General features: G+C 40.2%; 2 protein-coding genes and 1 long non-coding RNA gene across 4 annotated transcripts; 2 read left to right on the plus strand and 1 right to left on the minus strand.

Annotated features, from left to right (window-relative positions):
* Positions 1-2075: 2075 nt before the first annotated feature.
* On the minus strand, positions 2076-16154 carry mfn1b (mitofusin 1b). Its single transcript, XM_088999936.1, has 17 exons — positions 16007-16154; positions 15564-15699; positions 15309-15471; positions 14418-14542; positions 14047-14155; positions 12546-12653; positions 12078-12231; positions 11469-11536; positions 9802-9923; positions 9525-9651; positions 7903-8007; positions 6974-7076; positions 5317-5543; positions 4757-4936; positions 4486-4682; positions 4196-4330; positions 2076-2479 (listed from the first exon to the last, which is right to left on the minus strand). Exons 1-17 carry the CDS (start codon positions 16152-16154, stop codon positions 2410-2412), a joined length of 2277 nt encoding a protein of 758 aa, XP_088856062.1. The 3' UTR covers positions 2076-2409.
* Positions 7882-8699, plus strand: LOC148895744 (uncharacterized). The gene is made up of 2 exons (XR_016115475.1): positions 7882-8012; positions 8112-8699. It is a non-coding gene; the product is annotated as an uncharacterized LOC148895744 (long non-coding RNA).
* On the plus strand, positions 16057-24991 carry plaat1 (phospholipase A and acyltransferase 1). Of its 2 annotated transcripts, XM_088999947.1 has the most exons (6): positions 16057-16196; positions 17623-17684; positions 21073-21122; positions 21565-21697; positions 22014-22282; positions 24241-24989. In XM_088999947.1, the coding sequence occupies exons 3-6, from the start codon at positions 21096-21098 to the stop codon at positions 24340-24342; spliced, it is 531 nt and encodes a 176-aa protein (XP_088856073.1). In that variant the 5' UTR covers positions 16057-16196; positions 17623-17684; positions 21073-21095; the 3' UTR covers positions 24343-24989. The 2 variants fall into 2 exon arrangements, with proteins under 2 accessions (XP_088856073.1, XP_088856074.1); XM_088999948.1 differs by lacking the exons at positions 16057-16196; positions 17623-17684 and having other exon boundaries at positions 21077-21122; positions 24241-24991.
* Positions 24992-25290: the final 299 nt, after the last annotated feature.

The following is a 25290-nucleotide window of genomic DNA, read 5'->3' on the forward strand; positions in this document are numbered from 1 at the left end:
ACTGCGTATCTGTATGTATGAGCTTCACTTGTTGATTGATTAATTTTTTGCAAATGTCATTCAAGGACCTTGAGCTGTGCCAATTGCTGCAGGATGCTAACTTTGAACGGTTTAAAGCAGTGTTTCCCAACTTTGATTGAACCATGGAGACATTTTACATGAGGAAAAATACAACACGTAAAACATGCAAATTCAGTTCGCCTTCTGCCATACTGTGTTAATTTAGTTACTCTGCCTGCTGTACGTGACACAGTACATCACGAGCCTACATAGTTTTGCAGAGATGCATTTCAACACAGTGCATCTTTATTATGTTTATTTTTTGCAAACTGGTGACACACACCGGTGGGAATCGCTTGTTTAAATGTTTTGGGGGAGAAACACGGTATCTTACTGCTGTTAGCTTGTAGCCAGTTAGCCTAGTTTAGCACGAAACAGCCTTTCACCCCTGCACCTCTAAAGAAAACAAATGAATGTCTCCCAGTGAAACCGTCAAAATTGCTGAGGTTTTACCACTTCAAAACAATTTCTTGTAATAGAACTAATAGAAAAAATATTTATAAAACAATTGTTAGAGAGGAAACAACAACACCTGTTTCATGCTAATCCGAACTATTTGGGACCTTTTCTGACCTCACAATTCGTTCCATTGCCTGTCTATGGTTATCAAATGTACTTGTTTTGGTCGCACTTTGGACATTGGATTTTGGAGCTCAATTGTTTTTATTTTGGTTTTTAATGACAATTTCTTGACTGGCACAGCTCACCTGCTAAGCTAACCAGCTCATTTGTGGTGGCGACAACACAAAAAAAAATATTCAGGATCTTAATGTGATTCCCGGTTATTTTCGTTTGTAGGATTATTTTCACATTGGTTCTTGACTTGAATGAAATTGGATTTCTGAGCCACGAACCAAATGAAAATGGCCGCATTTGTTCTATTGCCATTGACTATTCTAGCAAGCCAACTATCATCCGAGTAAACTGCTTGTACTCATGTAAAGTCAATAACAAATGGTGCTTTGTTTCATTTAATTTCATACTTTTGTATGTTCTCCGTCTTTCCATACATATTTTGATTATAAAGCTGTTGTAACAGCTTGTTTGTGTGGTATAAGTACCAACAAAAACAACAATACTGTAGTTTTCTACGTGAACATGTCTCAACCTCAGTGCCAACATACATTAGAACTTGAGTTATTCAACATGACAAACGCATGCAGACAGTGCCATTAACTGCCACACACATGGCCACCGTCAAAAACAATGCACTGCCTTTTTGATTCCACGTTGCTTTATCCCGTCTATTCCTGTTCTAAGCCAGTAATGACCAGGAACCCATTATGATGCCATGATTCTCTTATAGTGCTATTGTGTGAAATAATCACGTGTAGAATAATTTTTATAGTCTTTTTCACGCCAGATGTTGTTTTTTTTTTGGGGGGGGGGGGGGGGGGGGGGGGGTTCGTTTGTTTTGTATTTGTACAGTGCTTGGTGATACTGATATGTTGCCATGAGTTATTGTCATCAATATTAATAATAAAAAAAAAGCTTTTGACAAAAAATATATACTTGGGATTTCTGACTGATGGTGTTACTTGTGGCAGGATATTGCTGAAGCTGATGAGAGGGCAGCAGGGAGATACCGCACAAAATGTTAAATGCTTGAGTGTCAGTTAGTTTGCTGCCGTGAATTGTGAATGTCTCCACTGTGAGAACGATAAAGGTTAATCTGAGAGAGAGAGCGAGAGAGACACACAGCCAGACAGACTAGATGAGTGGTTGCACCACTCATCTGGTTGTACCACTGTGTAAGGCACTACTGTACCGTACGTTTTTAAACATTTTTATAAATTGTATTTTATCAAATTGTGTGTGCTCAAGTACGGAGCAAATGTGGCATCGATAAAGTTCAAATTTAGGTTTGGAGTTCATACACAAGAGCATTCAGGAGTGGGAAATATAAAATGGCACTCAGTGCAGTTGACTAAATAAACAACGCTTGCTCAATATTTTGAGGAAATGGCTTGAATGAAGTGATGCATGTATACAATAAATATGTACTCGATCACCAGTATCTTTCATATCAAATATGTATTTATTGTTTCTTGCTAAAACGCATATACAGACACAATTGGTTTCACAAAAGTTTGTCAAGAGGTATATTCACATTTTGTACCACATTAGTAGACAATAACAGCACCCCATTAGTTCCTTGGTTAGTATTCATTTTTTAATACTACCGTTAGACATGGAGTGGACAAGTTCAAGACAAACAAAAACAAAACTAAATTTATAATGGAAAAACACAATCATATAACCTTTATTGTGGTAAAGATTTTGGAAAAAATGTTTTTGCTGATGGATTGTTTGTGCCTTTCAGTGGAAAAACGGTGGCGAAGATTGACTTCACTGTTGGGGCTGCAGGTACTGCTTCGTAAATGTCTCCAACTGTTTCTCCAGGTCGCTGGCTTTGTGCCTGAAGTCCACACGCAACAGAGTGGATGAGCGAGAGAAAAAGTAATTGAACTATGAGAATCAAGTTGGAAGAAAATGTTTTTAAATTTAATGACAATAAGGTCATTGTATTAACATAAAATGTAATGAGAAATGAAATTATTTTGGAGAACAAAAGTGTAGTCCTAATTTTACAAAAATGCAGTTTAATTGAAGTAAGGTATAAAATTGCAATACTTGAAAACAGTAACATATGGTGATGCAAGCAAAACGCTGCTGTTAGATTAAAATGTAATTTTACATATACAGTATATTTCATAATAGTATGAAAACTAAAACTACAATTAAAAATAAAAGGAAGTTGACATATAAATCAATATGTTTTGTATTTCCAAGAAAAGATTATCACTAAATTGTCAGCCTATATTTACCTGATAACCCAAAACAATACTTTGACAAGAACCCAGTTTTCAAATAAGGAAGTTGCAATATGGCGAGAGAATTCAAAAAAGCATTAAGTATAAAATTAGTTTTTTATATCTTGGTGAAAAATGTTCCAATTGTACAAAATAATGCTTTCTAAAAAGCCTGAATTTTGTGAGACTAAAATATCCACTGCTTATTGAATTATAACTGAGGCTTGATTGGTTACTTGACAGGCCTTTTTTTGCTGATTAGACAACTTACAAAAATAAATTATACATTAAGAAATTACAACACAAAACAAAGATAGGAAAATCATACATTCTCCCCCAAAAATCAGTCAAATGTTGGCTATTTTTCTGTGTTATCATGATGAATTAAAGGACAACCGACGTGTTCGGACAAGTTGTGTCCATAATTTGTAAAATGGCTTCAAATGACTTCTACTGAGCGTATTTTACAAATATTCCACCGCATATGGCTATATTTTACGTTTTAAGACTCATGCTGAATATTCCGGAAGTCTTGTTTTTGAGTTGGTGACGAGTCCGTACGTGACGTCACTGAAGGAACGCCCCTAACCGAAATAAAACGACACATTGTAGCAGTCCATCCATCACGTCAATGCTTGTTTGGTCTGAAAACCTTGTGTTGCACCAGAAAGAGCCAGAAGAGGGCGTCCAAGCTCCATGAAAGGAATTTATCAGCCAGTGGAAACGGGCTGATTAATTCCTCACAGGAGCTCGGTGGCCATTTTCTGCCTCTTTTTGGGTGAGACATTTCCCCCCAACGTTGCCTCAAAATGGCACGGGATAAATTCTTTAATCGATTGCAAACATGTATGCTTTCCTCTTCAGAACTATTTGAATCATATTCATAACTGGATGTGTCACAAGAAAGCATACTCTGCGAATCTGAAGCCATTGTTTTGATTTTCCAGGCCTGACGTCACGAACTGGGGGCGGGACTTTCTGAAAATGCCCAATTCGCAGCTCAATTTTTTTGCAGATTTTGGACACTTGAAGTCATTTTTATTGGTGTTTTGCATTTGAATAAAAATATCTTACTGCGTGTTTTGGGTATTTTAGATGCTATAAAACGTTTTTCTGATGTCAGTTAGGAAACAAAAAAGTGACATCAGTTGTCCTTTAAGGATAAAGTATGAGGGGACAAACGACAAAGGGACCAAATAAAGGAATGCTATTTTAAAAAACAAGTATTTTAAATTAATTGTATCATGGATTATTGTAATTTTAGCCGGACAAATGGACTGTTTTAAGTTAATATATTAAATAATATGTAGTCACAGATTTACCGCAAACTCTTGGAGTGCTTCTGGACACTCTCAAGCTGATCAACGTTGGCGCTCAGCCTGTGGATTTCGGCCTCAAGCTCATGCTGAGTCTGCTCCACTTCATGACATAGCCGAGCAAAGGTGGTCGCCATCTCCCTGGAAACAGAGGTGTTTTATGTAATTCTCAAATTCTAAGCAAAGCTGAACAGGTCATAGGTCACAGTAATAGTGGAAAAAGCATTTTTTTTAAACACCCAGCAGCTGAAGAGGTGTGCGTTGACATTTTCAATCCACTGTGTGGGGTCACTCACTGCTGCACTTGGTGGCTGCAGTTGGCGCTTGTGAAGCTGACGATGAGCTGCAGCTTGTCTGTGGCATAATCCACAAACTGGCGCTTTAGGCTCCGTTCCTTGGCCTTGGTAGTCCACGTGAGGCGCTCATATAGATACAGCAAACCGTATAGTGAGGCCATCATGCCGATCAGCCTCCAACCCAGAGTCCTCCACACCTCAACACGGACACAAAGCCCAACTCTGAGATAAAACTGATATAAGGTAACATGGGGGTGCACGGCGCACATACCACTCCTCCGACGACAATAGCGCTCATAGATGTGCGTGAGGTAAGGGAAGCGGCATTGGTTGCCATGGCAACCATCAGGTCTTCCTGTCTCATCAAGGCCGTCTCGTGGTTGGATGGGGCACCGGTGGATGGGGGTCCCGAGGATGGTGTTGCAGCCGGCGGCAGAGCCGGTAGAGTAGCCTGGTGGACACATAATTGATGTAAATGTACACACATCAAGGTCAGATTTATTTTTAAAAAGTATTTTATGACTTATGAACGTTTTACAGTGTGGATTATTAGATTAGATGAGATGAGCCTGTATTTGTCTCACAGTGGAGTAATGTATATGTCGCAGCAGCAAAAACTAACTACAGGAGCTGCTGTAAAATTCTCGTGACACCATCTTGAATTCAAAAACAAAAAAAGTCATTTGCATTTTTGGAGAATTGGGTAAAAATCTAGTGAATCAAATTTACAAAGGCCAAAAGTTGATCTCGTTTCACAAACAGTTATGCTCATGATAAGTATAAGCAAATTTCTATCTGCATTTCAAGCAACAACAACACTGCAGACCACACCTGCAATTTCTGGTCTACCAGTTTGAGGGCTCTCTCAGCATTGACAGATCCCAGGAAGCGGTGCACTAACGCCGTCCAGCCAAAAGAAAACCGAAACTCAATGTCTTCCTGGAAGTCGTTGCACAGCGAGGCACAGTTGAGGTCATAACTCAGGTCCAATTTCCGGTTGGGGACTAGCATGTGGATTTGGCTCTGGCTTGCGGAGGGCAGCAAAGGGAGCATACTATCTGTTGACGGGGAAAGAAGACTGTGGGTGCTTTATCGTCACCATTTATATATTACATGCCATGGAATTTCAGCTCTGGCGGCCATTCACAAAAAATGAAGATGGTGGGGCATCCACTTGTGTTTTGTATGACACATACTAAAACCAATTGTTTACGTTGTATAGTAACAGCCACTGTGCAGCTAAACATTTAATGAAAGAAAATGATGAAAATCTGTGTTATACAAGTCATATAGCTCTTGAAAAAAAGATTAACAGTATTTGTTGTTCTACACAAAGAACACAGAATATGAGTTAAAGGACAACCGAGGTCTCCGGACAAGTTGTGTCCATAATTTGTAAAATGGCTTCAAATTACTTCTACTGAGCACATTTTTATAAGATTCCACCGCATATAGCCATATTTTACGTTTTAAGACTCGCGCTGAATATTCAGGAAGTCTTGTTTTTGAGTTGGTGACGAAATCAGGAGGTTGCCATTTTGTGCCTCTTTTTCGGTGAGACATTTCCCCTCAATGTTGCCTCATAATGGCACGGAATAAATGCTGTAATCGATTGAAAACATGTATGCTTTCCTCTTCAGAACTATTTGAATCATATTCATAACTGGATGTGTAACAAGAAAGCATATTCTCAGAATCTGAAGCCATTGTTTGGATTCTCCAGCAATGCATGACATCTTGGCGTGACGTCACGAACTGGGGGCGTATATTGATTCATATATATATATATATATATATATATATATATATATATATACAGTAAAGTCTCGTTATATCGATATTCAAGGGAGTCCGAAAAAATATCGATATAACCGGGACTATCGATATATCCGACCCTGTAATTTTCTCCGTGCGTGCATAGAAATAGTATCGATATAACCGGGACTATCGATATATCCGATATCGATATAACGAGACTTTACTGTATATAATTTTTTTGCAGATTTTGGACACGTTAAGTCATTTTTATTGGTGTTTTGCATTTGACTAAAATATACTGCGCGTTTTGGGTATTTTAGATGCTATAAAACGTTTTCCTGATGTCAGTTAAGAAATAAAAAAGTGACGTTGGTTGTCCTTTAAATGGTCTGTTTACATGTTGCAACTTCATTTCACTTCAAATCTATTGGATTGTAACTGTCCCCTTCAAAAGTATTACAAGGGTTTTTTTTGTAAACTGAACACATCTACAATTCAACACAATATGTAAACATGAGACAAAAGTCTCAAATTCAATCTTTTAATTCATTGTACTATTTAAATCCGGATTTGATTAAAAAAAACACCCTTTGTTTGAAGTTACCCAGAGTTTTTAGCAAATAACGGAGTATAGACCCCACCCCCTGCACACACACACAAATAAATAAATAAAAAATATATTTAAAAAACGCATTACATGCAATTGTACATGTGCAGGGATTGACTGTACCTGTCATGAATCTCTGAGTGGACTGGACAGAGGCATTGACAGCATCTGAGCAGCGGAAAGCCAGGTTTTTCCCCATCCCCTCTTCCACATGAGACAACAGCTCCTGTCATATTGAGTTGTAGGACTACATCAACATTCAATGCAGTGTAAGAAACCCGAGACAGTCTTCTTTCATTAGAAAAAAAAACTAATTCCTCAATTATATGGGTCTGTCATTATATGACATTGAAATGGAGGCGGCTGTCCAAAATACAATACAATACAATACATACAAATTGGTTTATATAGAGCTTTAACAACAGCTGAGGCTGGAACAAAGTGCTAACATGGAAAAAAGGGAAATGCTGCCCCCTCGTGGAAGGGAAAAAAACATTGCCAGAGGTCTGGTCGACGCTTTATCGGCACCCCCGCAAGAAAAAACAAAACCCGAACAAATTCGGGAATGGCACTCTCTGTCATATTTTTAATTCCTCAATAAATTCGGAAATGGCAGTGAATGAGTTAAGCATTAAAAAAAAGATGCCACAGACTCTGACTGCATCCTCACTGGTGGTGAAGAGGCTTGCATTTGTTTTCCATAAGCAATTTTCAATAAATCTCAAGGACGACGGCTGATCTGGAACTTACAGAGGAGTTTCAATGTTTACAAACATTGCTTCCAAAATGTGAAGCAATGAATCTGAATGACATCAACGTTGTTTGCAAACATTCTTAGTTGCCTTCTCAGTCCAATTCTCATGTATGTAACCATAACTCTCCCTGTTGTTTTCTGAAAGGGGCGTTCTGAAGGGGACCAGAAGGAATTCTATAAAAGGCTTGACCTATGCGCCCTCACAGCTATGGACAATTCGAAGATTTCAATGACCCTGACATGCAGGCAAAGGCAATGTTGAGATAATAACCCTGGAGCTCAGTCTCCTTCTACTTACAGACTTGTAAAGCTTGAGGACGTGAGGTGATGGATGGAAGTCGGCATGGAACTCGTCTACAATCACATGAAGACGGCAGATCTCCTCACTCATGGCGTTGGACACCTCAAGTAAGGAGAAAAGTCAGCGCAACACATTTTTCGGAAGCTTTGGAAGGAACAATGTTTATCTGACGGATGACGAGTTGTTTTTCTAATGTTTGTAAACAGGAGGCGCCATGGTACTTGCAGGTGGCACAAAAGAGACTGACTGCAGCTGACTTGTGCTTGGGGTTGCTCCACCAGATATACTCCCAAATTAGGTTTTTGACCTTTTTCATCTGATGGAGAATAATAATTTATCATGTTTAAAAGTGCCGTGCTTTGCTGACCAACTAAACAATGGGCCTACAGTCAAAAGCGCAGATGGCCACAGTAAATCTGAGTGAAACAGACACGGCAAGGTGAACTGTCGTGTCCATCTAGATTCTAGAAGGTCCGGCCTTGCACAGAATTTAGGGCTTTAGATACTCCTTTTTCACCAAAGTTATTTACGGCTTAAACATCCTGCACAAGCGCCAGATTACAAATTTATCAGTTCTTGGAAAAGACAACCAATTAAAATGTCTTATGTTTTACTGCTTGCAGCTGTTGGTGCTCAGAACGCCCAGAGGCGTGGCATTATAATCAAGAAAACTATGTTGACTAATATATCACTGTAATTTACATATACTCTCAATAAATATCTTGGCAGAGGGGCGCAGAATTCAGACATATGTCATCTGATGACTGCGTCTCCTGCCGGCAGTGGGGACAATCTTTCTGGTTCTGAGTCTCTGTCCACGGTGTCTGACTGTCATATCTCTGACATCATCCCAAGAACTGATTGGGCAGGAAAGCTTTCAAAAATTTACCTTCGAGTACTGTAATTTTGTAAAACCTGATGGATGGTGCGCTAATAGATGAAGATGTATGATCGATTTTACCCATATACAAGCAACGGATAATTTAGTTCCACTTTTTTTTATCATCTCATTGGCAAAACATTTAATGAAAGCAATTACAACACTGGTCGCATGTGAAATCGTGACTGACACTTCACATATGCAAACTACAGCGTTCAAGACGTACGCACGACATTGTGGTAAACGGGTCTTTAACTCATTCACTACCAGAAATGTGCAAAAATGTGTCCACTCCAGTGCCAGGGTTTTTGTCATTTTCACTCAAATTGCAGGACCCTCAGAATATTGAATTTAAGACTACATAAACATTCACTGCAGCATAAGAAACCTTTGACTCTCTTCTTTCATCAGAAAAAAAATTAATTCCTAAGTTATATGGGTCTGGAGTAATGAGGTACAAGTGGGGGCGGTTGGACAAAAGGCAAATGCTGCCCCCTCGTGGAAGGGAAAGAACATTGCCAGACGTCTGACCAGCGCTTTATCGACACCCCCCTGCAAGAAAAACCAAAACCCAAACAAATTCAGAAATGGCGCTCCACATCATATTTTCAAATCCCGAATGACTTCCAGAATGGCAGAGAATGAGTGACCTTGAGAGTTTAGAAGGGCGCTTATACATGAAATGTATTATTATAAAAGGGTTTTTCATGGTTGTACTTCACATATTGTCTCAAATTACCTTTGACTCCACATCCTCACTGATAGCCTTGATCTTCTTACTGATGTCATCAACCAGCAGTCTGAGCTGATTCCTCACAAAGTCCAGACGGTCTATTTGATATTCCCTGTCCTCCAGTGCCGCTATTCTACATTGCCATCCGACAGGGAGACGTTTTCAGACACTCATCTTAACAGTCAAAAGACAACATCGGACAACTCCTACCTCAACCCGAATTTGACATTCACGTCTCTCCCCAACGCACGGCGACAAGATCAACGTGACTCATGTAACTCACCTCTTCTCTGCCGCCTCGATGTTGATGGCGTCCATGATGCACTGCACTTTTTCTGTGATCTGCGTGGCCCTGATAGTATGCTGCTCAAACTTTGTTTTCACTGCTGACTGCGAGATACACTCCTGCGAGGCCATAACACACGCGCGCGTTACTGTGACGTTTTGGCTCGGGGCTGATGATGGCGGGTGAAAAAACGAAACACATACACATCTGCTGCTTTTTAACTTAAAGGCAAATCAAAGTGTAGAAAATGACAGCAGCAGAGTGTGCGTTTCATATCCCACGGCCCCAAAATAGTCAAGTCACTGTAACGTGGCGGTAAAGCATTGGCAAAATTATGAAAACGTGTTTCACTGAATACAACCAAATATACAGCAAATGAAAATGGACAAAGACTTTGTGGCAACATAATACAGTGAGGCATTCAGAATGTATGACGCTGATTGATTGTGTAAACTGTCATCAAGGTACGTTGAAGTGAATCTACACATCCAAACAAAGAGGCCATACAAATGCATAGCAGAGATCAAGGGAGAGTTAATGTTTTGTTTCTGACCGCATTATCCTCATCGGGTCGCGGGGGGTGCTGGAGCCTATCCCAGCCGTCTTTGGGCATGAGGCGGGGGACACCCGGAATTGGTTGCCAACCAATCACAGGGCACACAGAAACAAACAACTATTTACACTCACATCAAGTGACAATTTAGAGAATTAAATCAGCCTGCCAAGCATGTTTTTGGAGTGTGGGAGGAAATCGAAGTGCCCGGAAAAAAACTACACAGGCACGGGCAGAACATGCAAACTCCACAAAGGGAGGCCGGACTGGGTCTTGAACTTACGACCTACGCACTGTGAAGTCGGCATGCTAACCACTCGACTACCGCATTAATTATAATTATGTTCTATTGGTTGTAGTGGAATGAGCGGCCATGTCATTTCTGGGTCTGCTCTGGTAATATAATTTTTTGGGGTGGTGGTAATATTTCTTTTCCGTTTTGATGGTGAAGCAAAAACATAAAATAAGTGTGCTGAATTTGTACCACTTTTGAGGTGTTCGCCAGTGTAGGTCACACATGACGGAGGTTTGCTGTTTTTGTTTGTGTAAAACAACTCAATAAAGGAAAAAAAAATGGAAGATAAAAAAACTGAATCATCTAAAAAATGGAAAGCAAATGAATAGACGCCCTCGCCTTAGTGAATCTAGACTTCAACAATGAAGATGCAGATTGATGAAAAAAGCACAGCATGTGGCTCTAGAAGGGAATCACTCGTTCCCATTTGAAGAGATGCTTGATCGTAGACGCTAACGGTGACTAATGTTCAGCTGCTTAATTCCTGCAAGAGATCATCTTTGACTGAATTAGACGAGCTGGGCCTTCTTACTACTGCACTGTTGCACTTTCACTCTTAGCAGTAATTTTTACACAGCATCAAACACGTCGTTTTATATTCTCAAACATTTCAATAGGCTACAATGCAAAGGAAAAATTAGGTTTTGCAACAGCCTGATAATAGACTCTGAACAACACGCGCGCACGCGCACACACACACACACACACACACACACACACACACACGCACGCACGCACGCACGCACGCACACACGCACGCACGCACACACACACGCACACACACACACGCACACACGCACACAAAAGCAGACAGACCTCAAACCTCCTTTCGAAGCTCTGGAACTCTTTGAGTCTGTCCTGAAAGCCCTCAGCCAGGGCACCACCTGATGAATGGAAAGAAGCAGTTCATATCTAATTTTTGACTGAAAATTTTCCATTGGTGAGGAGTGGACAAGTGTGTTTTTCTATTTGTACCCAGAGATGGAGTTGTGCGCTTCACATAGCTGACTAGAACTGGCTTGTGACAATTTCCTACCAAATCGCCATTCCCAGTGAGCGATCTGATTTTCACCCTCAGTCAACATGTTAAGTGAGCATGAACAGCAAGTTTTCAAACTAACTGATTGACGATCAAACTTTTTGGGGGTTAACTGTCCACCATTATTCGTTAAAAAAGGATGATGATGAAATCAGTCATTTGCAGCTTTCAGGTGAATTTCTAGGCAGACCGGTGGTCCAGGGCTTAGTGCGGCGACCCCGTTTAACTCCAGTTCAATCTCCCTGTGTGGAGTTTGCATGCTCTCCCTGGGTTTGCGTGGGTTGTCTCTGGATCCCCCATTCCAAAAACATGCTGTGATCCACTTCTTTATTGTCAACCCAAATGATATAAATGTTGAGCAGGGGTCATTAGAGCCAATGCCTCACCTGTCTCTGGCATGCCCTGTGCCCTTTGCATGCGGGAGTTGAGCACCTCTTTGGCGGAGACAAAGAAAATGTGGTTGGGTGCCTGGTCCCGGTCCACGACCTTCAGCTCTTCCACAAGAAAGTTAACACAACGATCTGTGTGCTGCTTTCTCACCTGCGGCATGAGAGCAGAGGGAAAAGATTCAAACAGAGCAGAAGTAGATCAGAAAAGGCATGATCATGTGTCAGATCTATCTTTCATCTGACTTATCGCCACTATTGTCATGGGTGTGCTGGAGCATATCCCAGCTGACTTCTGCAAAAGGCAGGGCCGACCAGGGCCTGGACAGGACTCAAATAAACAAAATACCATTCACATTCGGAGAAGGCCAGAGCCTGCATTTGAACCACTAACCAGAGTACCGTAAGGCAGATTTGCTAAGCACCATGGCGCTTCACCCTCTTGGAAGTGATACAAACATAACTCACATCTTCCATGTATTCTGGTTCATTTGCTGATGCGTCCCAGCGATTGTTGAGGATAAAGATGTTGGGCTTGGACAACCGTTCGTTGACTTTGTGGAAAAAGTGCTTTTCCTAAAAGATAATGGAAATAAGGTGAAATTGTCACTTATTAAGTGCTACTTACTCTTAATAATCGTTCTGTTTTTGTTGATGTTTTCACAGTCAGACTTTAAATTAAAACAATGTAAATATCGCTAAAACTTGGTGTGCTAGAAAAAAAGTTGACTTTTTTTAAAATCAGCCTAAAAAAATGTGCTTAGAGGACACATAGATTGCCCAAATTAAATTTAGTTGAAGGCCATGGCAGGTTCCATGAATAAAAAAAATGTGGGAGAATGATAAAATACAATAAGTGGTTGGATAACTAATTTCACGCAAAACAAAAAGGCGTCATTGGAAGTTATATGGATGCCCGGACTCCAAGTGGGCTATTTAGTAGATGGAATGAATTGTGTATTCATTCTTCCAACCCAAGTGGATCGCTGAATGAAATCATTTAAATCTCCTGAATTCCTGCTTAATGGCACAGTTCTTTCTATTAGAGTGATACCTCAGCTTACGAACACTTTCGCTCACAAACTTTTCGCCTTACGAACATTAAATTCGCAAGAATATTATATTGGCATACAAACTAGTTAGTTTTCATCGGACGAACCAAACCACACAGCGCCACGGTGGCTGGCGGACTAGTTTTCGGCGGATGAACACCAAACCACACAGCCGAACACACCATGGTGGCTGGCGGACGAGTTGTCCACACCCCCTTTCTTTGAGTGCAGACGTGGTTTTTATCGAGTCAAGTACTTCTGCTCTTATGGGACCGAAAAATACCCCACCACAGGCTAATGTTAAGCCAAAGAGGACACAAAAAAATTGTGGTCGAGCAGAAGAAGGAGATCATAGAAAAACAAGAACGAGGTGTGCATTTGTGTAATTTAGTGTGTACGCTAATTCGACCATTGCTCCGTGTGGCTAAGGGTGTTTCTGTGTTGTCTAAGCAACGGTCTCAGGCAATAGAAGAGGTTACAGTTCATTTCTTTAATTACAATACAATAGCACATTTATTATACATAATATAAGGTATATTTTGTGTATATGTCTTATTTAGTAGAATTTTATGTTTTATGGGGACCTGGGATGGATTATTCTCATTTTTAATGGTTTCTTATAGGAAACAAATGTTCGGCAGACGAACTTTTTGCCTTACACACACTTGCTGGAAAACAATTAAGTTCGTGAGCTGAGGTATCACTGTATTTTCATTATGCTCTGTGCGAAATCAGCCCCAAAAAGATTATTTTGTTGCTTCCAACTCATGTTTTATGATGGCAAATCCATCCACTCTGTGTACTTCTGTGTGAATCTATTATCAGTCTCCTCCTTTCAACACGCTGGCAATAGCGAGTAAGATCACATTCACTCACGGTTACAGACAGAAACCTGAACACACCCACGGCCCCATTACCGTGTTCATGAGCGTGGATTCAGAGTTGGCAACCAGCACGAAGACATCAGCATCCAGGCAAAACTTGTCTATCCAACTGTCCAACTCTGATGTGACATCTGTCCCTGGGCTGGCGAATGTTACAGCAGTTAGTTGATTGACCATTTTGATTGTGTGTATTCATATAAATGGTGTATGAACCAGCCCCTCAAAACGGTTTATTTTGGGGAGACATATCTGGGGTGTGCGATCAGTCTTGGGAAGTTTAATGGAAGAATGTGAACCATGTTTTTGAAACACATTAGAACTGCTTTAAATTATGAGGAAAAATGCACGATTTGCATCCTTTAACTTTGAGATTTTGAAGTGAAGCAGTATTTATTGTTGTATACCTGTCTACAAGGACCAGGTCATCCCGAAGGAGGGCACATTTGGTCTTTGGCCAAAATACACGAACAAGGCAGCCAGCATCCAAACTCTCATCCATGTGGAGAGCGTGAGCCAGCTGGTTTACTGTCTGTAGGGTTTGTAAACACACAGCAACTGTCAGCACTCTTTCCGTGTTAAAATTACCAATAATTTGAATAAATGTTCCAACATACATGCATGATTTTGGAATGTATCAGTGAATGAAATGTAAACTTAAATAAGATTAGTCTCAGCTCTAATCATCCCGGATACGATACAGTGACAAACTACTTCATTAGAGTTGAATATAAAAACCTCTTACAGTATGGAGATTTATGTACGTGTATGACGGGGCTCCCAAAACGGGGCTCTTTAGCGTCGCCCAGTGGCTCCTTAGAGCTTTTAAAAATCGTTGAAAATTCTACAAGATGGGGAACTGAAAATATATATATTTTTAAATATGGTTTGCTTAGGGCAAACATTTTCCAGCAGCACATGTATTTTGTTTTTCTACTTTCATTCCTTTCATCACTTTGCTGCTGTGAAAGGTAAATTTCTCTACTGCGAGACTAATAAAGGCAAATCCAATCCAATTCTTCACATTTTATTTGTATGCAGCAATGGCTGCTTGAAAATACAGTTGAGTTGAACATTTTTCCAATGCTGTAAAAATATGTCCAATAAATATTCAATATCAACATTTCTGTCAACTGAGATTTGAGTCATAGCCTGCAACACTCGATTAGGGTGGGATGCCAGACACATTTGTTTTTGATTTTGTTGGTCCATTTTGGGTGGACGACCCTTGGTGTAGAATCAAACACATTTAAATGTTTGGGAACAAAATACCACAACTACATGAAGGCACTGCGGACCTTGATACTCTTCTCCTCCTCTGAGCCCTCAGTCTTGAGGTAGGCCTTGTCCTCATCAGTCCCCTCCACACTAAGAAAGCAGTTCGTGGTGTGACCGATACCACTGGGCAGCACACGGTCCCTCAGCATGGCGTTAACCACTGTGCTTTTACCATTACTTGTCCTATCAACACATATCGATAAATATTAAAACAACACATCGCTAAGAGAATGCCCCAAACTCACAGGTGAGGTGTGACGATCATATTTGTTTACCTTCCAAAAAATGCTACTTTCATGTGTCTGCGAGCCAACACCTCCTTGATAACAGCAAGTTTATCCGCATATGCTTGAATCTCCAACTTTTGATCCAGATTTGCAATTTTACCAATGGCTTTATTACCACACGTATCTGTTCAACAACCACAATTACACAACATCAAATCTATAAATATAAATACAACAAGGTACTCCACTATTAAATGCCATTAAAATAAAACGCCACAGCAGGTTAATTTAACCATACCTAAATTCTGACAGATTCAGATTAAGTCATGCAAACGAAGGTGAACAAAAATATGCTCGTGTAAACACCGCTGCCATTGCTACGATCGCAGATTGATTCAATCACAAAGTTTATCCTACATGCTAAACTGAAATATCAACACGTTTTTTTAAACTGAAATTGGCAGATGACAAACAATATACCACCTCCCTACCTTCCACAAACTCGCAGGTCTCCGTGACGTAGAGGAGAAGCTGCTCAAATAGGTCACCTATGGTCTTTTTGGCCACCACAAAGTGTTTGAGGGGAGATAAGTCTCCTCTGGCTGAATCGGTGCGGCGAAGTGGTGCAGCCCCGGCCATAGCGACTCCAAACACACAGCGGCCTGGTCACAAATGATCAAGGTAAGAAACAACTCAATAACAGTTAGTCTGGACAGTGACGCGTAGCCATGCGTATCACGAATTGGGAATTTCTCCGACGTGAAACAATTTAAAATAATCTCATCCAATTTTCATTTTTAGGGAATATTGTATGCAGATCATTCACGACACTAACCTATAAAATGAGAATGCGAGCGACCTGTTACTTTATTTAGATCCGTTACTGAGGGGGATCGAGTGGGTGTAAACAAGAGCAGCTCGTGCAAACTCGATCGTGTTACATCCGATGTTTGAAGCACAAGATGTGTGCGTGTTAATCATCGATCAATTGAATACACGTATTAAAAACGTTTACACAATCTCACATCTGCGCACTTGAGCTAGCTGGCCGGTTAGTTGTTAGCAAGGTGCTACACACATGCAGTTAGTCGTCAAAGCAATACGTACCAAACCTTGTGCTAATTATGATATTATCACTGTCCTAAAACATCCAGTGTCTTCTTCTCATAACATAAACACATAAATTGCTCCCCCGTGACAATGTTGTTAATCCCTGCATGAGTCGTTTGATAATTTACTGCTACTCTAACCTTCTGCTGTCTTCACGTATTGTCAATGACATTTTAACAGGACATAAGGAAAAAATATTCACAATAAAGACAAACACATTCACTTGATATCGTAAAAATATTTTAAACAATGTATAAATCAAACTATATTTAAAACTCCCTAATCATGCAGTATTTATTCACATCGTTTCTTAATGTGACTCCCTTGAACGGATTAGGTTCCAGACAGTAATTATTGTGAAACGTCTCACAATTTCTGGTCTTGGTCTTGCTAAAATGAGCTTGACGCAGTTCACAAACCCACAGAGGCAACCGCCAATGAGAGAGTAAAGAAATTATCCAACCCCCAATGTCCTGGAATGTGGATGAGCAAATGGTTCCAATTTATAACAACACGTGCCAAACAATTATGATTGCTCACCTCTTTGCACAATATTCAAGTCTTTTATCGTTGTTGTCTATTTATGACTGTATTATTGAATACATAAAATTCATTACATTTCCATACCAAAAACTACACACAAACGTCCAGGGAAGTGGCAACTTCTAAAAGGGCGGTATAACATTGACATGTCTACAATAGAGATGGGAACACTATCGGTTTTCTGATGTACACGTGCAGTTTCGTGGTGCGAGGCGCTTGAAAGCGTGTGTGTGCGTGTGCTTTGTTTGTTTGTATGTACTTGTGTACGTGTGAATGTTTGTAAGTATGTGGGTCCTAAATGCACGACTGTCATCAGCCAGTGACATTGCAGACATTCACTGTGACCTCCAGCTTCTGCTTCGGCTTTGGGACCTTGAGTAAACTTCGAATTTGCCATCAGAGAAACGTGGAATTATATCTTTCTGTTTTGTCTTTCTGCTTGTTTATTTTATAGTCATTCGTGGATTTATAATGGAGAATTAAAATGGTGAGAAAGAAAAAACTGCTTGTGTTTGAGTAAGTATTGCTCCGATGTTCTTTGATATTACTGTGCTGTCTTTGACAACTGGAGTTTTCCAAACATTTCCTGCCCAAAAGACCACCGTCCAACAAATTATTCATTTGCGCCTAAATTAATAATAGAGATGATAATCCTAATTCAGAAAGGTATTGAGCTAGAAACTGTGTGTCTAATAGACAACTGAGGTGTTTGGCAAACTTCACTGTTGAGTGTTCTATTTATTGATTTCTATTTATTATCTTTTGTGATAGGAGCCATAAATTACATAATATTTTGATACCTGTAAAACGCACCCATAATATATTATATGCTTCACTATTCATCAAAATACTCAGCTTTCTCCTTTTAACATGGACTCATCATCACGTTTTCATATATGATCCAAATGTGACACTATAGTTATCGTCCACATTTTTTTTTCAACATGAAGTTTACATTTTATTTTAGAATATTGTCGCTTTCTTGTGAAAAACACAATTTTGGTCATTTTTAATAACATTTTAACATTAATGGGATGCCAGCGATTCAGACAACCAGTACACCGACAGTATGGAAATACATGTACATGTAGTTTTCATCTAACATCAACTGGACTCGAAAGTATTTTTCTGCCGGCTTCCCCATTGTGTCAGTGTTATTGTGGCAGCAAGGTGTGTGTATTGTGTGCGTCTGTTTGTTTGTGTGTGTGTGAGCGCTGAGTAGTATTGTGTGGTCGGTGTGTACGAGTGACCTTTACATGGTGTGCCATCCCATCCAGCATTCTCTTTCCACTATTTCTGAGAAGCCCACTCTTTGACACTGTATGACGCTTCGGACACTGAATTTGTTTTAGATGTCTCCCCCCTATGATACAAGTAATGTAAACGATCAGCTCATCAGACCCTCAGGAAAGTCCTGATCATTTGAATCAGGTATATTCCCTGATAAAATGATTTCTAAACGGCAATTTAAATTATTATTTTAAAGCAATGACCGGAGTGCCTTTTTTGTTTCGGGATAAACTCATCACGGTGGACTTCGAAGTTTCTATTGCTTGCTTAGTTCGTTCGCTCTTAACAAATAGACGTCAAAAGACATCAAGTAAGTGTAATGTTTGAAAATGTCTGCGAAAAGTATGAAAGAAGAGTACGAGGGGGACTTTTCTCAAACAAAGCAAGAAAGCAAACATTAACGGCTGGAAGCTACGTTTAAGACACATCAAGCTGTGTTACATAGAGCATGTTCCCTTGAAGGGAAAAGCCGAAAGGAAAAGAAGTCACACACGTTTAAAATATGATAAACCATGCTGTTTATTTATTTTCGAGGAATACACAGGAAAATTACACAGTGTTGCCACATTGTAATTGTGTGAAACTAATGTACTTGTTTCAATGAAGTAAATCTACTGGAGCTTTCTTTTCACTGTTGCAGGAGGAAGATCTATGAATTGGATAGGGTTCTTGAGGACCGTAATAGTTGCAAATGTAGAAAACTAGAAAAACCGAAGCATCTTAATTTGGAGTTCTGTTGGTGATGAGAAAGGTTGGGTTTGCACCAAACATACGTGACGGAAATTATTGTCAACATATACAACCTTGGTTGATAGCGTTCAAACATTCTTCCAAAATCCCAAACATATGTGGGGGAAGTTGTTCTGGTGCCATTAAAACAAAGGATAAATCAGAATCAGAATCATCTTTATTGCCAAGTATGTAGAACACACAAGGAATTTGTTTCCGGTAGAACACGCTGCACTAGTATCGTCGTCAAAAAAACTGCTAAGTGGCACTATACAGTTCCATTTTGGCTACTGTTGAAAGAGTTCAAAGGGTTAATGGCTTGGGGGAAGAAGCTGTTTAAATGTCTGCTGGTTTTGGTGCACATGGATCGGTAGCGCCTGCCTGAGGGAAGTAGCTGGAAAAGGTGGTGGGCAGGGTGCGGAGGGTCCAGTAGGATTTTCCGCGCCCTAGTTTGGATTCTTGCAGTGTGCAAGTCCTCGAGAGTGGGTAGGGCGGTGCCAATGATTTTTTCCGCCGTCCTAACTGTCCGTTGAAGTCGGATTTTGTCCATTTTTGTGGCGGCCCCGAACGAAACGGTAATGGAAGAACACAGGATGGATTCGATGACAGCCGTGTAGAAATGTTGCAGCACCTTCTGTGGCAGGCCATGCTTCTTTAGCAGCCTCAGGAAGTACATTCTCTGTTGGGCCTTTTTCAGAATAGAGTTGGTGTTGACCTCCCACTTCATGTCCTGGGAGACTGTGATTCCCAGGAACTTGAAGGTCTCAACGGTTGACACAAGGCAGTTGGATAGTGTGAGGGGTAGCTGTGGTGATGGATGTTTCCTGAAGTCCACGATCATCTCAACTGTCTTGAGCGTGTTCAGCTCCAGGTTGTGACGGCTGCACCAGAGCTCCAGCTGCTCCACTTGTTGTCGGTACGCAGACTCGTCACCGTCTTTGATGAGACCGATGACCGTGGTGTCGTCTGCGAACTTTATGAATTTGACAGCTGGGTGCGTTGAGGTGCAGTCGTTTGTGTAGAGAGAGAAGAGCAATGGAGAGAGGACGCATCCCTGCGGGGCTCCAGTGCTCGTGGTTCGTGTTGTGGATGATATATTTCCCAGTCTGACCTGTTGTGTCTGTCCTGTCAGGAAGCTGAGGGTCCACTGGCAGATCGCGGGGGACACACCAAGCTGGAGAAGTTTGGGGATGAGGAGTTCTGGGAATATAAACTATATATATATATATATATATATATATATATATATATATATATATATATATATATATATATATATATATATATATATATATATATATATATATATATATATATATATATATATATATATATATATATATATATATATATATATGTGTGTGTGTGTATATGTATATATGTATATGTATATATATATATATATATATATATATAAACTATTTGTCACTAATTCCAATTCAGATGTTTTTTCCCACCATATAAGTGTCACGCAGATAAGCGTGTCTTCAATCATAGCATTGCTGAAACAACAAATCTAAAGTACTTCTTAATGTGTTAATACCTTTGCAACACAATATTTTTTCAAATGGACTTGAGGTGTATTTTTTGAGGGCTCCACAGTTAGCACGTCCGCCTCACAGTGCATAGGTGCAGTGTTCGAAAGTTAATGGAACACTTAAAAATTGCCCCTCGGTGTGACTGTGAGCGCAGGTGAATTCCCGTGATACGTGCTCTGTGTTTAGCTCACGGCCAGTTCAGGGTGAACCCCACCTCGTTCGTGCCTGAAGACACCTTGGATAGGCTACACCACACCTGCGTCCCTCGTGGGGATGAGTGGATTAGAAAATAGATGGATTTTTCTAAGATCATTTGATCGTGAAATCTGTTTTTATTTCCTCATTAGGACTTGTGGAAGCATGTTGTGGGATGGATAAACATCAACAAAGCTCGAGTGTAAGTTGCAATTTATGTGAACTGTCTTTGAACATGATGTAAAACATCTCCAGCTCTTTAAAACTGCATTGGAATAATTTTTAATTTATTCAACCCATAAGAATATTCCTTTTAGAGCACCAGTAACCACTCATTTACTGTATTATGAAAAAAATATTTTGGCTTGTTTTTTATTTAGTGTTCTAATTTCTGAAAATACTCATTTTGCACCAGGCTCCTTTACTGATGCGTGTATAATTATCCAAATTATATCATAGATTTTGAAATATACCCAGTGTTTAAAGAACTTATTATTCAAAGTATTTACTGTGATACACTTGTAATTGAACAGCGACCAATTTGATCAAAAGTGATCTTTTGCTGTATCACGTGTTTTGTCAAGCACCGTATTTCAAGTCTGCTGTGAAATGCAAATGCACAACAGCCTAAATTGTGTGTGTAGATGGCCTCCAATGATCCTGCTGATCCCTGTGGTGACCCCCAGCCAGGGGATCTCATTGAGATCTTCAGACCAGCCTATCAGCATTGGGCACTCTACCTGGGAGATGGTTACATCATCAACTTGACTCCTGTTGGTTAGTGGCAATCTTTGACACACGTTGTTTTCTGTTCTTTCTCACTATCTTTTGCCTGTCAAACTTCAATCTGTCTGACCATTTCCAATAAATATCAAGATTACTGTCTATCAAACACTCAAATAGAACTAAAATGTAGCAGCATTCAAGGGCTACCTATCCACCATGCTGCAGCTGATCATGACAGGTTAAAAAATTAATACATCTCGACTTCCCAAATGTCAGTTTTTAATCATCCCTACATAAAAAAAACATGACTAGAATAGTTTGGAGAATGTCATTTCTCATCTCATCAGCCATTGATGCTTGTATCCAGACGAGAGCCAGGCTGCCGCCATGTCCAGCGTGAAGTCCGTCTTCAGCCGGAAGGCGGTGGTACGCATGCAGCTGCTGAAGGAGGTGGTGGGAAGTGACTCGTACCGCGTCAACAATAAGTACGATCACAACCACACACCCCTGCCCATCTGTGAGATCATCCAGCGAGCACAAATCCTGATTGGCCAGGAGGTGTCCTATGACCTACTGGGCAGTAACTGCGAGCATTTTGTCACCTTGCTGCGTTACGGGGAGGGAGTGTCTGAACAGGTGGCTAATACTCAATTTATGAGCAATCCATCCATCTTTACTCATGCTTGTCCTCATGTGGGCTCACAAGTCATCTGCTGCCTTCCCCAGATGAATTTGCATGGGAGATGGCGTTGATGCAGCAAGACTAATTTGTGATGCAAAAGTGCAATGCAGCCCACCACTGCTCAAACATTACTCTTTTGGGGGCGCAAATAATAAGCTTGTATTCAGCAAACATATTGACAGCATAATTTAAATATATGGCCATTGGATATGAAAATTTTACAAATGTTGGACGTGAGATAGCCCCATGCTCACAACTTCAGTTAAATCCATTTATTCAGCATTTTGAGGTTCTGCCATTCCATAGTCTATTCATCCAAGCGTACCTTTAAAGGACAACCGACACCTCTGGACAAGTTGTGTCCATAATTTGGAAAGTCACTTCAAATGACTTCTACTGAGCGTATTTTACAAAGATTTCAGAGCATATAGCTATATTTTACGTTTTAAGACTCGCGCTGAATATTCAGGAAGTCTTGTTTTTGATTTGGTGACGATGCCTGACGTGACGTCACGTCTGGAACGCCCCTGACCGAGAAAGCGACACACCATGCATTTTGGGTACTTTGTTTGGTCTGAAAACTTCGTGTTCATCCGTGTTGATGGCGAAATTAGAAGGAAAACACATAAATAACGCGATGGTGAATCGTTGTGTGTTGCACCAAGACTACTACAGTGAGACCTCAACTTACGAACTTAATTGGTTCCCAGACAGTGTGTAAGGCGAAAAGTGAATAAGCCTTAAAACTACACACAACATACCTTATTCTATGTATAATAAATGTGCTATTGTATTGTAATGAAAGAAATACACTGCATTGTATCATAAAGTCACTTTATTTACATTTGTGATGGTCATTTATGGCTTGATGGAATGGCGTTAGAGGTCGAAGGTCAAAGGGAATTGCTCTTTGGAAAGAGGCGCATTACATGACGTCTGTAATTAAAGAAATAAACTGCTGTAAAATAAAGTTTTATTTACCTTTTTGATGGTCGTTGATGGCTTATGGAAGGAGAGTCACCTACCATAAGGACTGTTGGTAACTTAACCTCTGGTGCTGTTCGGTCGTGTGCTTCCACCAAAGATCACTCCGCCAGCCGTGGTGGGTGTGTATTATGAAAATAGTGCTTATTATAAGGTTTAATTTTCATAAATTTGACGTTTGTAAGACAAAAAGTTTGTAAGTTGAGGTGTTTGTAAGTTGAGGTCTCACTGTATTTGATACGAGCTGACACAAATTCCCAGCAGACAAATCAGCCCATTTCCAACAGAGCTTGGGCGCCATCTTGTGCATTTTCTGGGACGCTACATTGGAGTCTTGACGGCTCGAATTGATATGGGAGGACTTCTTTATAAAATCAATTGCAAATATTTATGCTTTCCTCTTCAGAACTATTTGAATCATATTCATAACTGGATGAGTAACAAGAAAGCATCTTCTCCGAATCTGAAGCCATTGTTTTGATTCTCGAGCAAGGCAATGCGTCTTGGCGTGACGTCAGGAACAAGGGGGCGGGACCTTCGTAAACTGGCCATTTCCGGGTTCATTTTGAAGTCGTTTTTGGACACTTTAAGTCATTTTTATAGGTTTAAGTCATTTTTATCGGTGTTTCATTTGACTAAAAATATCAGCCTGCGTGTTTTGGGTATTTTAGATGCTATAAAACGTTTTTCTGATGTCAGTTAGGAAACCAAAAAATGGTGTCGGTTGTCCTTTAAGAATTTTATATGTAATCTTGTTGGAGAAGAAAAGTACCTAACAACACAGTGGGATCCACAGGAAATCATCTTTACAGCAAGGCCTTGTTGCGCGATAACATTTATATTGCTGGCTTGTTCTCGTTTTTACGTTGCCGCTTTTTATACCCAACATCATCCTGGGGAAAAAAAAATGTTGTCTTTTTGTTGGCAGGCTACAAGGGCCATTGGAGCCATCAGTTTGGTCACAGCAGCAGCAAGTGCGTTCTCTGTCCTGGGACTGATTAACACACGATCCAGAAACAGGCCCTTCTGACAGCATCTCTGCAACTGCTACGGTTCAAGATATTTGGTCAGGAAAGTCATCAACCGTTTTAGGTTGATGGTGAAAGGAATCATCAATAAAAACAAATGTATGACGGACTGCTTGTGAGATCTTTTAAACCAGGATAGCGGATATGCACTTGTTATTATTCTGTTCAACACACTTTCAAGTATCATTGGGCAAAAGCAACTGGGCTTTGTAACTGGTGGGGTATGGTTTGAATTGTAGGGGATATTATACAGTAAATGTAAAAGTAGTTGCTTGCTCTTGAGCACGGGACAGAATTATTACAATAAAACAATTGAAATATAGATTTTGGCGAGGGAGAGGTAGATTCATTCATTCTGAAGCACTTTCTGAGCCCTCTTTGTAACACAAAGCAGTTCTACATGAAAGAGGAGAGGATCAAAGTGTCTTTCCACCAGTGGATCAGGGACATCATGGTGGAATGTGCACGTCGACTACAAGCTAAATGTTGAAAGCAAACACGCAGCTGTAGCATCCATTGACGAAGAGATTGTCTCACATCTCCTGTCCCACATAAATTCGCTTCAATTCCAATCGGCGCTCCTTATCGCGGGCTCCTCAAGCCATGTATCCATCCAGCCCCAGACTGTCCAACAGCACCGACCTTCCGCTGAACAAAGCGAGGCTGTGAAGATGATATATATATATATATATATATATAAACTTCAGTACTGGTGTGTGTTTCTAATTTTACTTTTTTATTTTTACTTATACTGAAGTAAAAGATTAGCCTATGTACGAAGTACTTCTACTTTTTTACTTACTTTTTTTACCTTCTTTACAAAAGCATATGTACTGCTACTTAATTATAAATTATGAGTACATTTGATAATTGCCACGTATGTTTAGTCCTTTAGTGGAAAAAGAAAGTCAGGTTTTTGTCCTGGAAATGTTGACGTGAAGAGTAAGTGC

Source organism: Hippocampus bargibanti, linkage group LG07, assembly GCF_051943395.1.
Source record: "Hippocampus bargibanti isolate YZ-2025 linkage group LG07, ASM5194339v1, whole genome shotgun sequence".
NCBI classification, from domain to species: domain Eukaryota; kingdom Metazoa; phylum Chordata; class Actinopteri; order Syngnathiformes; family Syngnathidae; genus Hippocampus; species Hippocampus bargibanti.